This window comes from Physella acuta, unplaced genomic scaffold (assembly GCF_028476545.2).
Source record: "Physella acuta isolate Inbredline_101_S28 unplaced genomic scaffold, ASM2847654v3 ptg002081l, whole genome shotgun sequence".
Lineage (NCBI taxonomy): Eukaryota > Metazoa > Mollusca > Gastropoda > Physidae > Physella > Physella acuta.
Window position 1 is genome coordinate 1 of NW_026733583.1, and position 17872 is coordinate 17872.

At 34.1% G+C, this 17872-nt stretch overlaps 1 protein-coding gene across 5 annotated transcripts in view; it reads right to left on the reverse strand.

Annotated features, from left to right (window-relative positions):
* Positions 1 to 5325: 5325 nt before the first annotated feature.
* Positions 5326 to 17872, reverse strand: part of LOC131932065 (guanine nucleotide-binding protein subunit beta) — a 30336-nt gene continuing 17789 nt past the window's right edge. For 3 of the 5 annotated variants that reach the window (XM_059288934.1, XM_059288936.1, XM_059288937.1), the window contains 8 exons: positions 15226 to 15308; positions 13560 to 13705; positions 11191 to 11254; positions 10625 to 10854; positions 10089 to 10218; positions 9916 to 9987; positions 9568 to 9784; positions 5326 to 9426 (listed from right to left, as the gene is read on the reverse strand). In XM_059288934.1, the coding sequence (XP_059144917.1) occupies positions 9320 to 9426; positions 9568 to 9784; positions 9916 to 9987; positions 10089 to 10218; positions 10625 to 10854; positions 11191 to 11254; positions 13560 to 13705; positions 15226 to 15285 (1026 nt within the window). In that variant the 5' untranslated portion in view covers positions 15286 to 15308 and the 3' untranslated portion in view covers positions 5326 to 9319. Of the gene's footprint in view, positions 9427 to 9567; positions 9785 to 9915; positions 9988 to 10088; positions 10219 to 10624; positions 10855 to 11190; positions 11255 to 13559; positions 13706 to 15225; positions 15311 to 17024; positions 17130 to 17872 lie in introns of those variants that run through there. The other 2 variants (XM_059288938.1, XM_059288935.1) reach the window with 2 other exon arrangements.

Consider the following 17872-nt stretch of genomic DNA (forward strand, 5'->3'; position numbering starts at 1 on the left):
AGTTTCAAGTGCCCACGCCAGGAAAAAAATGTCTGAAAGAAACACAACCCCTCCCTCTTTAATTATTAAACTAAGCTGGTAGACCTACTCTAATTAGCTGCAGATAGAGATATAGATCCGTTAAAACATGTACAGCTACGTTTAATACAATATATATTGCCGTAAATTGTGATGTTGGGTGGGGGGGGGGGGGAGATTTCTTTCAAGGGGAGTGGTCGGACAAAAAAGTTTTGTAAACAATTATCTAGAATCTAGACGACTTTCTTATATTAAAAAAAAAAACGTAACTGTATTACAAAATGTAAATATCGGGTAAATTGTGGGCGTTCGTCTTGCTAAATGATTCGAGTCTTGCAGCTGATTCAGTGGCGTTTGGTACGAGACCGCCTCATCACGACAAGGCTTGGTGCGCTACATCAGTCTTGATTGCTGATGGCATCTTTTGAAAATCTTGAGGGTGTAAATGCCAATCCAATAAGGTAAAGTTCATAGTTGTGTAGGAGCTAACGTGCATTGTGACGCATGGGTGTCCTTTAGTCGTCTGATTGGGTGATGAGGTTTTCTGGTAAAGAAATGTATCTGTTAGGAGAAGGGGAGGGGTGGAGCGTTTGTTTTTATGAACTAGAATTAAAGCATATGTACATCTATTATCGCAATGATGCTGGGGGGGGGGGGGGTGTCTTCCTTGAATTACGTCTTGCAATTTATACGTATTTTACTTCCACCCCTACCTTATCGCCACTCGTCATCACACCCACCCCACACCCCTTTACTATAACAGTCATTTTTTTCTGGATTGTTATAATAGGCATATTATGGACTACAGAAAATCTGGCACATGCAGGCGAAAATATCTAAAGCAGTTTTCTATACATATTTAGATAGGTCTAGACTAGACCACAGTGCAACGTTCATCGCAAGAACTCTTTTGAGGTGTGAACACAAAATGCCTACTTCGCTCCACCTCTTTTAGTTGGTTGTTACAAATAATGTTTTCCATGCCTGTTAGCACTTGAAATTTTTTAACAAGCTTTTTATCTAAATTGCTTCTTCTGTTTGTCTTTCAGTCTATCGGCTATCTGTCTAGATCGAAACGGGCGAGCGAAATTTGGAGCACTTCTAACAGCTCGATTTACCTGAAACTCTGCATGTGAGTCAAGACCCGATGACAATGCAATTTGAAATCAAGTTTGACTTAATTGGATGACTAATTAATTTTTATGAATTAATTACAATTTTCTGAAAGTATTATAGTATAATGTGTCTTCTTCTACTGTTCCGCACTATTAATCGCGCATTATCATGTTCATTTGGTGCGCAAATAGTTTTTAGTCATGCAACTATATTGTATTGAAAATATGAAAGTACTGGGAAAACATTACATAACAAACGTTATAATAGCAAGAATTTATGTAATGCACAAAAAATGAGAAAAGAAATTATTTTATAAATATATAAAAATACACTACTATTTAAAAAAACTACATTATCTATTGGAATGATTTACTAATATTTAGGAAGAAACACACGCTTTTCTTTATAGTTTCTAAATAGTAAGGTATTGGTTATATATTTAAATAAAATAATGTATTTTATCCATTTTAGTGCATTATTACATAAAAGCCTGTAATTAAAAAGCTTTCTATGCAATGTTTATTATTATTAAGAAGTTATGATTTTTCTCGACATATAAAATAATTTCGTTTGGGGAAAGTTTGATAGATTTGAGATTTGTGAGAATTTTCCCCACTAAAGTGAACTGAGCTTGTTTAGATGCTATGACAACAATCCACATTAATTTTGTTTCTTGTGCAATCCTCATATACAGCCTATCTGTAAAGAAAAATAATTTAAAAACAGAATAAATGCTTAAAATTTTTTCCTCAAATAAATTTTAAAATTTTCGAAAACTATTTGAACTGAGCTTGTTTAGATGACAACTATCTTGTTTCTTGTGCAATCCTCATATACAGCCTATCTTTCACCATATATATGTATATATATATATATATATATATATATATATATATATATATATATATATATATATATATATATATATATATATATATATATATACACACCACCTTTAACCTAGCTGAGGTCCAAGAATATTGGTAGAAGTGAGGGGTAGGGAGGGTGTCATGCCACCCATTTTCGAGTCTGTCTAGACATCCACAACCTCCATTGCATATACATTATATTTCTATTTTTCGCTGTTTGAAAAAAAAAGGTTATATAGTTCGCCTGTCTTTAGTTTCTAGTCATTCGCATTTTACCTTAGTGGAAGACGTCACAACCCCGCTCTTCGCTCCTCTCCTTTTCTAGCCAATAGGCAAGGCAACCTTTCAAAACATGACGTCTGAACGCCGCATAGACTAGAACTAAAATAACAGCTCAACAAGGAAGGCGTCGATTGGTGGAAAAGGCTGCAGTATATCAAAACTACTTGTACATCCTCAGAATAGAACTCGGATCAAAATATTGACTCCAGTGTTCAATGATGAAGATTTCTTCACGAAATTACTGTGTTTCTATTAATAGCTTACTTAAGTGCAGCATTTATAAATTTACATTCGAGTTTGATGCGCAGTAGGCCTAATGCTTACTTTATTTTTAAAAGATATAATTCTGTTCTTAGGATTTTTCAAAACAAAACAGAGTTTCTTTCAGGACTCTGTAAGGGGGGGGGGGGGGTGTTCCACTCCAACTGCCACACCTGCCCCCACCCCCAGACGAAATAACAAACATATAATTATATACTTTTACCAGCGTCTGCCACCTCCCAGGTGCCCCCCCCCCCCGTTTCAAGTCCCACCCCCACCCCCATCGAAAATGTCCGAAGGAAATCCTGGGAGAATTTATCCACAATTCAAGAAACGTCTCATTTTAGATCAAATCAGGGCCGGCATTTAAAAAAAAAAGCCTTGTGCAACATCAACACTTAAGTATAAATATCTATTAGGCCTGTATTATTTATTTCTAACAAAATAAAACCGACCGGCACCTTTTTAACCAACTCTCTCCTAGTCGGAACCTTTTAACTGGAAACGCCATGACCAATTTGTTTTTGAAAAAATAAAGCGCTAGAACTTAATCGGGATTATTTATTAAACTTTTTCCCCCAAATAGCAGTATTAGTAGGCCTAGTTTGTGTATTAAGTTGAAATGGGGAAGTTTCTTCAACGATTTAAAAGTGAATGTAGGCCTACCAGTATTACAATCCTAAGAACTTTGAAGTGAGTGACAACAGAAATCTGGCCACCTTCAATAGTTGATTTAGTTACATCTTTATCAGAAACAGCCCACCGAAGTTGAATCAAAATTGTCTTAGACGTCTCAAGACAGAAAATAGTTTAAAAATGGTGGACTGGTGTGGTACTTGACCTTCCTATTAGGGGTCATCCATTATAACTAGTAATTTTTAGTTCGAATTAAAAATATAAAGGCTTTAGTGTAAATTGTAATAAAAATTAACTACTGTAGGCTTGACCTTTCTCACAAATAATTAGAAAAAAAGTCTGTGACCTGTGTAGATGCGGGGGGGGGGGGGGGGGGGGGGGGGGGTGAGTGGGGGTTGTAAAGAATAAATCCACAAAGATAAGTAGAGCAGGTCTCTACAGTTGGCTGTTATGAAACGTATTTGTATCAACACCATATTCAAATTTCAATTCCCAACACGTGACACAACTAGGTCTAGACACTGGGATCTGTTAGTGAGTTAGGCCTGCGTAACATGCTTGTAACGTGGGTACACACCCTGTAAGGCCAGCCAGCACACGAGCCCCACCTGAGGATGATGTTAGTCAGTTATCGAACAAAGCCACACCCCCCCTCTATGGCACCAGTGGATATCGATTTTAAGAGTCACGTGCCCAGGCACCATCTTGTTTCTCTTGCATTTTTTTTTGTTTTCGTCAGTTAGTTTATACAGTAATCACATAGTATTGACAGTATAAAAAGACATCTTTTGGAAATTTCTGCACAAACGAGTCTATATATGGCCCTCACAATACAAATTTTTGAACTTGAGGAGTTGGTTCGAAAATGGGGAGAGGGGTGAAGGAGAGGAAAAAACTAAAAAGGCTCTGTAGCGCGTTCAAGATTTAGTGTACTAACATTACAAGGTATCCCCCCCCCCCTCCACACACACAAATAAAAACCCTTTACCCCACAGGGCTGAAAATAGATTCCCTAAACTTAAACAACACACAAAGGTAAAAAAAAAAAGTTTAAAAAAGGAAGATTAAAGACAAATAGCTTTATTTGACAAATGAAATTACTTGTACATTGACTCATTAGAGGAAATACATAGACAGATGCTCTAGTTCATACAAGATAGAGATATACACAAAGGTACAAAGTGTGAGTTGTGTATGTGCGTGCATCATTCTCAGACTTTTGCTGCCATCCCTGGAACCGATGGGATATAAAGTTGCCTCCCGGGCTACAAGTGGCACTAGAAGTACTTCTGTATGTTACATGGTTTACAGTAAATTACTTTCTCTTTTTGGTGATTTTTGTATTTTTTTTTACCTTCTCGGCCAAAATAGGAGACATACAAATGTAAAAGTTACCCAGGGAGAGAGCTATTGCACTGAATCTTCCTAAGGGATGACAGCTTCACATTGAGAAAGCGCTTGAATATGATTAGTAATATACAACACTACTACCCAGATCATTGATAATAGAAAGGTAAAAAAAAAATCCCATTTCATTCAATTTTTTTTTTTAAATGAGTAAATTCTTAAGCAAGTTGCCAGATCATTATGACTATTAGAAAACCAACGTTGTAAAAAACTTATTATTTGAAAGAGATTTCAGGGGGGAAAATGTCTGAAGCTAAGGGGGGTGAAGAAAGTTCATATAGAGCTTAACTGTATCAACACTGCTGTTGATAATAACCTCAACGACCAATATTTAATTATTCATTAAAAAAAAATAACTTGATAATGTATAACAAAACCAGAGAAAAAAAAGTGTTATTCAATCAATGGTGTAAAACACTACATTAAAGGTAAATTACATCAATTAGTCATACAGACTAACAAACAGGCAAGCCAGCAAAAAAAAAAAAAAAATTAAAAATAAATAAAAACAGTTCTCATGTTCACCAGCTATTTTTTTTTCTTTTTTTTTTTTTAAAACCACAATGAATTATTTTTCCTTAAAAAATAATAACTGTTTAAGCATACTGCAAGTCTGGCTGACTGATTTTAAAATCTTGAAGAAATCTGATAAAAATGAGACCATTCTTATGTGTTAGTATTTCAGATAACAGATTACAAACCAAACTGTTGTCGAACAACTGGCTTTTAAAACTCAAAAATGTGAAATTTCAATTTCAAGAACCTAAAACCAACAGGCCAGACAAGCTGAATAGTATCAGTTACTTACATATATAATGAATTAATTCATAATTATTAATTAGTTGACATTGATACCAAAACATGCACATATCAAACTGCAACAATCAATATAATAGACACACCTGTAAAATCACACATACAACTTCAAGCATACTATTGTATTTTGTAAATACATATTCATCACAATTTCAGTCTCCCTTCAATGGGTGTGGGATTTTTGTATATAGTTTTTCAAAATAAAAAATAAAATAAAAAAATCATTCAAGTTTTTTTTTTTTAGTTTGGTTGTCTTTCAAGCCTGTTGGTATTATATAAAGATGACGGTATGAAATTATTTAAGATGAAATAAAGATGAGGGTGAAGTGGGTGATATCGAAATGACAGCGACACCATGCTCATACAGGCAGAATGTCATTATCAAAAAACACTAGAAGCTAGCTTGGTCTAACACCTGGTGACTTAAAAAAAAACAAATCCATGGTCATATTCTGTTTTCATTCCAGTTCAAACAGGACAAAATCTACATAAAAACCTAGGCGTGGTTGTTCAACCACAAAACTTGCTGACAAGATGCAATGAGTTTGATAGTGAAAGCAAAAACATAAAACTGCCCTCAGACGTAGTCCTTACACACACACTGACAAAAAGTGTCTTTTGGTAGAAAGAAATATTTCAAAACAAAGCCAATAAAACAGAACATAATAAATACTAGATGGTCAGCCATCTCAAGCTGGGATGTAAAGAAAAACAGTTGCACACACAAACAGCACATAACTGATGCTCCTCTTTAATCTGTTCATAAGAAAAAATCCTAATCATAACCATTTCATTCTCAATTCAATTTTTAATTATAAAATAAAAAGGATTATCTTTAAGATTTGATGCATTAAAGATTTTTTTTTTTTAGATAAACAGGCAAAAATGAACTAGATACAGTCAAGAAAATTGTGAAAAATTACAAACCTAAATGAAAAAAAAATAAGCCAGTTATATGTGTATTGATTTATAACAGTGTAATAACAGTATTAATGGGTCATTATGGTTTCCACTGTTGCAGGCGGTGCAACCTAGAACACATTATACAGTACCCAATAGGCTGCACATGGTTAAGTAAAACAAGACAAACCAAGATTCCAAACCACTTCACACACCCAACTGAATATTCTAACAATATCAAGAACTGAATAATGTGCACCAATTTACTTGCTAAACCCAATGTTAATTTTTATTACCATGGCACTTGGATCTCATGCACCACGTAAAGAAAAATATATCAGTGTCCTTGCTAACTTATGGCACTAAGTAAATCAAGTGTCACTGGCCTAACTTTTGGTGTGTGAACAGCCCCCAGCTGTCATAGACTGCTTCTTCATCTTGATTTCAATACCACACCTATTACCTCTTAACTTATTTGATTACATAAGGCATTATTTCATGTATCATTGACTCCAGATCTTCACAATTTTCTTTCAAATACAAACACTGAATGAAACAAAAAAAAACACTGAACTTTTAAGAACATTTTAAGGTGACAATTATTTTTAAAAACTGTTTATTATCCTGCTAATTTACAGTAGAAATTTTAGAAAAAAAAAGATGTCTCAGTGATATTATGACTGAAATTTTTTTTTATTATTTATGCACTTTACATAGCTGTATAACACAGTATAAGTACTACAGTTGAACTCACTAATCTCAAAGATATTTATTAGACAACATACAAAACTGGCACAATAAACACCTTTACTGTCAAAACAAAGTAAACTTAAATGATATATACCAGAACAAAAATAGATTTGTATCGCTTTTTGCTCTATATGAGTAGACAAAACCATAAAGAAATATGAATACTGTGAACAGAAAAAAATTATCCTGTCTTGACATAGCATGTGCTATGATATACAAACACAACAGAATGTTATTTTTTTAAAAAAAGTAGCAAGAAAGACTACTCTATATTGAAGCATACTGTAAGAATTAAACAAATTTGATGAACAAAAATAGTTGCTTTAAAAAAAGTAAAAAAAAAAGTATTAGAGCATATTCATTAAACTTTTTATTAAGTTTACATACTCCACAATATATTTTTTTTCACTTTGAATCAAACCAAACAAAAAAGGTAATACATAAATATATATTAACACACTAACAGAAATGCATTTTATAGATGTAATTGGACATAAATTTATGTCTACAAGAGGCATACATATGATTGATAGATTATGACAAGAGCATCCAGGCACATTCTAACACCTAAAATGATAGTGCATATTTCTTCCCTTACTAATTTGATTCAGTCATCATACAACCAAGCAGCCTAAATACTTTTCCACTAAGCCAAACTGGCGTTGATGTGTCCAGGACTAGACAGATAATGTGACCAGGACTGAGAAAGTTACTAACAATTAGAACCCAAACAAGGTTTAACAGAAGATACAAGCATTTGGTGACAATTTTATTTCAAATTGATTTTATGATGTTACATTTTTTCATGGAATGATCATGTATGTTTAAATTATCAACTTTAGTAAATTATAGGGTTCTAAATTGCTTTGTCTCATAAAAATTGCAAGAGACTACAAAGTCTCCAGAAATGAAAATAGATTTAGGTCGATATCTAATTGCTTAAATCAAATCATACTAAATTTCTTTAATTTTTACTTAAAAATAAAAATTCTAAACAGTTCTCAAGCCACAGACACACAACTAAACATGTATTTATTTATAGTATTAACAGGAAAAACAAAACATGAATGTTCATATAAATTGAACAAAGAGTAAAATACTCCAAAGAGGCAGCCCATCATCAACCACATCACCGACACACACAGCTAGGCAGGTAAGTCAGAGTCATGTCGCATGAGGATGATGTCATGTTACCTGGCCCAGATAGAGTCCATGACAACATGATGAGCAAGACTAGGGAAGGAATATCAGTTATGTTTTGCTACTGTAATTTTGATGGTTCTCAAGAGAGCTGCTTTATAGCCAGTTGTTGAAAGCAGTGTTTTGTGCTTGTACAATAACCACATGAGCTTGTTCCACGATTACTAGAGGAAATTTGTTATTCTAAGATAACCAGTAAATCTGACAACCAGTAAGCAATCGGCACAATTGTCATTCCCTGTATCTTATGTGAAACATGGTTAAAAATTCTCTTTTCCAATTATTAAATGAAACTGTATGAAAATGGTTCCTTCCAATAGCATCTGTTTTTGCATTACATCAGTAAATCACACTTCTACTCACAGAAACACAATCTGACAACGTGGGTAGGCTATATTTTTAAAGTTCCTCATGATCAAAATCAGAAACACTGTAGACTTGCCTTGTTTCCAATACTACTTTCTAAATGAAACAGTACTTTCTTCTCAAAATATCTATTCCTTCCATGCTGTACTAGAAATCATCCTCTTTGAGTTAAAAATAAGTTAACTCCTAGTCTTTGATAAATGTCTGTCAATGTTGTGAAATGGGGCAAGGAGATTTGAAAAGTAACCCATTCAAAACATAAAAAATTAAGTAAACTACTACTAATACACACTGGTGGACAAAATTGTCAGAAATGTGCAGTGCCCTACAAAATTTCTTCTTCACAATTCAAATGATGATCATACGAAATGTCGTTCTTCACACACAGTCATATTCAATATTGTAGTTTTGTAGCTAGATTTTTATCCATAGAGCTTTACTCATGGCTCAAATACCTGCTGAATTTGTGTTTAGTTTTGTCTGTTTAAATAAAAGTTCTTGTGTTTGAAAACTAAAATGTTGATATAATTAATGTTGTCAATTTTGTGAAAATATATGGAAGCAAGTGTAAGAACTAAAGTGTAGAAATAAAGTTGCGACAAAATGACTGACAATTTGGAGTGGCGCATGTGGCATTTGGTGGTGTGATGGGTGGTATGAAATGGCACTGACTGTGTGGCTAAATAACCACATCCACATCAGTTCCAGATCTTCAAAAAGCTATCCCAAGATCCTGTGGCCACAGCAGAGCCATCTTCAGTCACACCCAAACAGCTGACACGATTGTCATGACCAGCAAGAACACCTGTAGAAGAACAATGTATGATCAGTACCGAAAGAAAATTTAACGTATACCATATTATGATTTCTTTGATAATAATTTTTAAAATAATTAAAAATCTACCAAATTCTATCTTTGTTTTAAACTTTAGGTTCATCAACATACCAATGCGTTCTTGCTTGAGCACATCCCAGACATTACAATTAAAATCATCGTAACCGCCCAGCAACAGGCGGCCAGATTTTGAGAAGGCCACACTCGTGATGCCACAGATTATATTGTCATGAGAGTACATGCCAATCTCCTGGTCCGCACGAATATCAAACAGGCGGCATGTGGCATCATCAGAACCAGTGGCAAACGCATGTCCGTTGGGAAAATACTGAAATTTATTAAAAATACATTTTACTATTTAAAAAAAATGGTATTAAACGTGTAATTAGTTGAACAAAATGTACAGAATTTACAATTAACCAAAAGCTAAATAAAATATTATATTTACATAAAACTTACAGTAATTGCATTAATATCTGATTCATGGCCTGAGAAGGTTTGTTTGCACATTCCGTCTCTTACATCCCATAACTGAAAAAAAAATTTTTTATGGTTATATATTATTTTTTTTTCACTCTAATTAATTTTATTCTGGATTTAAAAAAAAAAAAATTAAAATAAAGAATGATTACTTTGGCTGAAGCATCACAAGCCCCTGAGACGAATGTCCTAAAGTCGGGGGATGTGGATAGACTCATCACATCACCTGTGTGCCCAGTAAAAGAAGTTGTTTGCTGACCAGTTTCTATATCCCATAAAGCACTGTAAGAAAATATTAACATGTTAAAATATTTAAATGATTAAATGCTAACATTTCTGAAAAGTTCATAAAAAAATCAAATAGAAGTATTTGATACATATATATCTTTAATATATAAATCCAACATGTTCTTGGTTAAAAAATATATGTCCCTGCTAACAAACTGCATTTGTTGTTGACATTTTAAGATTTAAATTTGCAAAGATGATTGTTTGAAAAAAATAAAACTGACTTTAGTTTACTTTTGTAAAAAAATACAAGTGGGTATTGAATTTAATAAAAACAAACATTTATTTCTATATATATGTATGTACGTTTATATAATATATATGTATATTTGAATATTTATAGCTTAGCTAATTACAGCAACATCTGTAATTACAAGTAATGACTTGCAAAACTACTTACCAACTCATATCTCCTGAACTAGTAACAATGGAGTTATCATCAATGAAACGACAGCATGATAGATATCCAGTATGCCCCGGGAGTTCTCGACTGACCCTAACATTTCCTTCACGTGTTTTCAGGCTATAAATTGAACAGATGTTGTCTAAACCTCCACAAGCCACAAAATTGCCACTGGGAGCATAGGCACAGGTCATCACCCAGCTTGAGCGAAGTGGGATGGCATGAACCTGAGGTCAAGTTGAAGAATTTATTATGATATTTACACATTTTTACTCAATTTCTAGACACTTAAAAATAGATGATACATTGTAGAAGGAAATATGTGACTAGGAGATACATTAAACATTGAGTGGGTCCATTTAAAAATGACATCACACAACTGCTATCAGTAAAAACAAAGATTAACAAAAGGCAGTCACTCAAGAGATTTTAAAACAGCAGCCTTACAGTCAATAATTGAAACAATTGAGATGAGGGATCAACCAATTTCTAATTAATAAAGATAAAGTTAATTAATACCAATCAAAATTATATCAATATGTTATACTTAGTAAGTTTCTTACCTTGTTTGTTGTGTAGCCATCCCAGACTATTAATTTACCATCTTGAGAAGCTGACACTAAATTTCTGAAGAAAAAAAAAAGAATTTTAACATACATTTTTTAAGTGGGACAATCATTACATCTTTTTAATAAAGATAAAAATGTATGAGATATAAAGCTATATTGATTATTGTAAGAATGGCCACAATGTATATTAAATGAGTATACTGAATGAACAATGTACTCTCTATAATTAACAACTAAAAGCCTTTCTCATTGATCATTGTTTGAACCACCATAGAGTTGGTCATTTAAAATTTATATGTAATGAATTAGAAAAAGAGTAGGACTTTTGAATGCAATATTACACGTTTAATGTGTTGAAGGTCTGTAAATCAATAATTTTATCATCTTCTAAAAACATAAGATGACTCAGCCACTTATTGTTGAGACAAACATTCTGTTGTTTTAGCTAATCAAGTGGTGGATTATTTTTACATTAAAAAAAAAGAAAAGAAACAAACATTCTATTTTTAACTGACATTCTTTGAAAATACTAATTTAGCAAGGTAAAAGGTTTTAATATGGTACTTTGTGTACAAGATTTCAGTTATAAGAGTAGTGGTAATTTTTCAAAAAAAATAAATAAAAATTATCACAAATAAAGAACTCTTTGCCATCAGTATCTATGATACCCAGCTACATTTTTAAACATTCCAGCTTTAAAGCTCTGATTTAGGCATCTAACTACTATACACCTTCAAAACCAAAGGCAGCATCTTTTTATTGCATTTGCCAAGACTAGCATGGCAGCAGCGCCCGAGTGAAAAATCAATCAATACTGGTGGACAGTGCCAGCCGCCAGATCAATACAGCCACATGGTTACCAGGGCAACCAACAAGGGGCAATGCCAGGGAAGACAATCACTGAGCTCTAAATGAAATCTTAGAACTTTTACAAGAAAACTTTAAAGAGGTTCCTATGTCCTTTTAGTGTAATATTTTTAAAGACTTTAACAGCAGAATATATATAACAATACAAACATTTGTTTAATCCTTTTTTTTATTAAATAATTAAAACTACACCTTAAATAATTTTAGAGCAGATTTTAATTTTAATTAGGTTATTTAAAATTTGTTTATAATCAGCATTACTCTCTTTTTAAATATGCAATACCATAACACCATTTCAACATCACAAAAAAAAAAAAACCCTGCCAAAATAACCATCAAATACTACCAGAACTAACGAGACTATAGCTCATGACCATATCCAAATCTATTTACTGTTTCAGCTTATCTTTAGTTAATTAAATTCCTTCAATTACCATACAATTGTATAGTGTGCATTGCTAAACTAACTCATTTTAGAATTAAAGGGGAAAAAATTAATTACTCCTGGTTTTTGTTTTACTATAATCTATAATAATGCATTTAATTTTAGAAAATGAAATGCCCTTTATTCCAATAATTTTTTGTTTGTTTCAGAACTAGCATTTTTACTGACAAGATATGCCATGCTTTAATTATGTGTTTGCCTAACAAGGAAAAGTTAAAAATCCAAAAACAGAAGTGGTTACACATCTGACTTAACGCATGGAGGGTAAAGGCTATTTAGTGCCGCGTGGAATGGTAGGTTTGGATCCCGTTGGTTTCTGACTGCTCTGTCTTTACTTGAACTATTTTCTGTACCTTAGTCTTCCCTTGGGGCGTTGAAATATCGCTTTCTGTTTATATTGCTATTTGTAGAACAGCCTTTTTTTTTTACTGTTGTGTAGATCTAAGTCTTAAAAGATTGTACTCAAAAACATTACCTCAATTTTTTTAGTTTCCAATATTTAAACCAAGAGGAACTTATTATCTACTCTTATAAAGGAAATATTTTTTGTCATATTATGAAACTATTTTCTGTAAGCAATTATTGTTTCAAATAATTTTTCATAGAAGATAAAAAGGATTTTTTTCCTTAATTTATTTGTTTTAATTTTAAAAAAAAATTGAGTTGACTCTAGACCAAATTTTCAGTAGTTATTCTGATTAAATCCTTGATTTGTACTTACCATGATACCCTTTTTTTTAAAAAAGCATGGTTTTAAATCTTAATTTTTCCCTTAGCCATAGATTAGAAAGGTATTTTTTTAAAAAAGAAATAAAGACAACATAGGTTAAGGTAACCATATAACAAAAATATTTACGAAAAGTCTTAGAAGAATAATGTGGAGACTAAACAACAGTGATTAAACTAGCTCCCCTGCCTAGAGCTGATAAATTTAACTATGGATAGATAAGATGGCCACTCTGCCAGGTAAATGCAATTATTTATTTTACCCTAAATTGAACCAAAATACCTACAAGACAAACAGAACAGAGATAAAGGATGCTGTTTTTACCTAGAGTCTGAAGCCCAATGCATGGCATAGATTTTTGCGAGATGACCCCGGAGCGTCCTCCTGGTTCTCATCTGTATCCTGCCTACTGCTTCCACTCCGCTGCATGCTTGTGCTAGAGTTGTATCACCAGCTGCTTTTCTGGCTTCCTGTAGACATTCCATGTCAATTTGTAATACAACATGCATTTACTTTTCATGATGAGCAACTATCAAAACAGGTGATTTTAAGAAGTACTGAGAATAAAAACCCTACTGACACCATCCAGGATATTCCTGGCAGTATTTGGAAATGAAGTGAGAAGTATGCTAGACTGGAGTAGAATACCACTGTCACCCCCCCCCCCCCCCTGTTCAGAGATATTTACAGATAGGGTCGGGTTAAGCATAAGTTATGGAAAAGGTTAGTGTTAAGGATAAGGTACTAAGTATAAACAATAGTGTTAGGAATAAGGATCAGATTATGGGTAGGAATAGGGGGCTGGATATGGAAATGGTTAGTATTAAGTAAAAGATGTATTATGGCAGGGGGGGGGGGGGGGGGGGGGGGGGGGGAAATGTGCTAGACAACCTCAAAAGCTGACTAACACTTGTATTTTGTATATTCTTGTATCTGTAAACTAAATTTAAAATAATTGAAGCATCAAATCTATAAATTTATGTCAAATGATACTTAACCAGCATCTACTTGAAGGGAGACATTACAAATTATGTCTTACATACCGCTATAGGACATTAACCCCCCCCCCCCCCCCCACCAAGATAGAATCCTGATTCTAACTCCAACTTTATACCAATATTACCTTAATCCTAACCTTAAGACAAAGACGAAAAACCTAAGAATTCACCTCCCCCTAAAATAAACCCATAAACCAAACCCAACTCTACACATTGATTTAAGCCTAACCCTGATCCTAACACTAACCCTAGCTGAACCTTAAGCTATGAGGGGGGAGGGGTTAGGGTTAGGGTTAGGGTTAGGGGGGGGGGGGAGAGAGAGAGAGAGAGAGAGAGAGAGAAAGAGAAAAAAGAATTGACTATTGGGGGGGGGGGTGTAAATGCCCTGTTCCCCTTACATAAAAGTTTTTAAGTACTCATGCAGTGAAGGTTGGTACAAATAGTATGATGATAATGTTTTATTAAGTTTCACATTATCAGTATATTGGTGCTTGCAAACTTTTAACTGAGTTATATTATAACAAGTCAGACTGCTAAAGTTCAGCTTTTATAAAAACCTGAAACCTACAATTTTGTTTTATTTCAACACAATTGGCTGTAATGATAGACCAGCCTATCAACAGCCATCTAAAACTCTTCACTTGGCCAGCACACTGAAAAGGCTGTGCTGCATTTTTTAAAAACCTAGGCCATAGCAAGGGCAGGGGCAGAGGGGGGAGGGGAAGAAAGAGAGAGAGCAAATCAGTGACCTTGCTGGGAACTGTTCACTGACGTAGGTCTAGGCCCTGTAATACATGGTCACTGAGAACGGGAGGGGGATGGTAGAGGAGTAAATTATTTTTTTTTATAAAGATTGCACCAAGCAGCCCACAGTAGCTGGGATTTTAAGAATGGAAAGAGAAAAAGAGAAAAAATAAATAGCAAGCTAAAAACAACTTAAATTTTAACTGATTGTATGAATAACTGATGAATAGAAAAGCATCAATACTCACTCTAATTTGGTTCTTTAACTGTTCTGTTTCTTGCCGCAAGGCTTCTAAATCGTTACTCATTTTGAACTATATTTGTGTATAATCTGGAAAAAAAAACAACAACCAGGAAATTAAAAACCTTTGCTTCTGTTTCTAAAAATATAACATTCAACGGGCAGTGTGTACATAAATTCAATAACATGCGCCATGTTAAATGTTATGCCTATCAAAAAGTGTGGGTCACGGAAATGCATGTATGTGGGGGTACACACTAATACCTTCAAGGCAAAACATTATATATACCAGTCTATTCAGACTAAACCTAGTTATTTCAAAGCTAAACGGCGGCGTCAGTTTTTAAAAGCTATTTTAATGTTATACATAAGTGCCTTTTCTACACGAGGCTATTAGGGAACATGTATGGATGTGAATCTGTGCCCGCGCCAAAAGTAACAGCGTGTTTCCCCCCTCCCCCCTTACGCTTCATTATATTAGAAAATTATAAACCAGACATGTACATTAATACACTTTCTATAAATAGTTATGCAATTTAAAAGTTTGACAAGATCGCAGTGACACGACAGAAGACTGGCTTTCACGGTTAAGTATAATAATCATGTCCACTTGTAACCACACCCACATTGTGACAAAAGCGATGACTTGTGTAATCAGCTTCTGCCAGTTCTAACCATAAGCCTACCACCGTAACTTCGTTTTAGATGACACGAAGAGACAAGAAGAAAACAACACACCGCAAGTTTACACCGCAAGTTCTGACAAACACTGCCTGACCCAATTTTAGATTTAAAAATAAACAGTTGTTGATAGCAAAAATGCTGGATATTGGGCACGCACTTTAACGACAGTGTACACACACACACGCCACAGCAGTGTTATAAAAGAAAGTCGAAATATACTATAACTAATCTATGCAAGAGCTAATTATTTATACTTTTACAAAACAGTGTAACAGCTCAACACTACATTATTTACTTTCATTTGCCTTGTTATGAAACATTCACCCAAACGTATTTCCTTTGTTGCTTTTCTGTTAATAATTAGATGCAGTTATGTTTTGTACAATAAACATTAGCTGCCAAAACCGAAACGAAATATAAGCATTGGTACTAATGGAACAATAGGTATTAAATTAGCGATTTTTAACAAATCGAACAATATAACATCTGTAAAGATTTGTTGCTACTTTGCTACCCTGTTGTGTCTATGAGCGTGCAAGGGATATCCTATAAGACTTGTCAACACATGATCTTTAACTGCAGGCATTAGGTGCCACACTAAATAGAACTACACTTGTTTTATGTCTGTTTAACGCCGACAACAAGTGTGAACTCTACAAAGGCGCATCCTTTGATGATACCAATAGCATCATTTAAGTAGGTCTAGTCAGTAGTTGCATAGTCATTAGGTACCCTAGTGCAACCCCCCCCCCCCCCAGCACCCTAAAAAAAGTTAGACAACTACACACACCACATGTCAATCGATAACTAATAAAGTCAAAGTGTTCTGGTGAACAGATGTCCTTTATAAATACACATAATTTATCTTGTGGCACATAGAGTAGGGACTGGCAAATTGTTGGAGTGTGGTGATGAAAAAATATAACAGTAGTCTTTCTTATTTTTATGTTATTTAAGTGCATTACTTTTTTTTTAATAGTTAACTTTTACTTGCTAAACTTGAGTTGTTTTTTTCCGGACACATTCATTTGCGATGAGATTATTAATTTACACGTGAATTCAATAATAAAAGTGAGAGCTATCATGAGGTAAAGCATTAAAAAGTATTCATATTTTACATACTCATGTATCAGCCAAAAAGATTGATTGAAACGTTGCACAGAAATATCAATACATTTATTTAATGACCCCACCCTGTCGCACGTTATCCTTCTTGGGAGAGAGCCAACAAATTACTATAGCACGTTTATTTTTAGCTACGTGAGTAACAAGTGTGTACTTATTAGACCAGGATCGTGAAGTAGACTATTAAGTAGACAGTGTTAGACCAAGTGAGCGTGCGGTTAGTAATGAAGTATCGCTTTATGAACTGTAAAGCCAGCTTGCTGGCTCACTATAGACAACTAATGTTCCTATTCAGCTAGGCGAACGACGAAATAAAAACTATTACATAGGTTAACAATACACGAATAAATAGACGGCATGGCCAACAGCACTTCAATTATACGTGTGTTTTATTTAGGAGACGGTGGGTGGATAACGGTAAATTTTGTTTGAAACCAGTATGAATAAACTGACTACATGGTTGGCACGTACGCGAAAATCTGATGTTAACTTATCAAACTCATTGACGTCACGGGCTGGGCAAAAAAAAATACAAGCACACGCTAGGGCTCTGGGTTTTTTCCATTAACAGTGTAGGCCTACCACTTTGGCTCGGCTGGAGTTATTCAACAAACCTTTACTTCAAACCTCACCCAGCTGTCCACTAATACCACAGCAATGTTTTAAGTCTAAGGGGAGAAAAAAAAATGCATACGAATTATTTGCACATGCTGTATTAAAAGCGGCACCGCACACAGACAAGCCACTTGCTGCAATGTGAACATGGCGTACAAAACCTTAGTTTCTTTAACTAGGCTATGCATTTGGATTGTCTTAACAACACTAACAGCGGTGGCGGCCCATGC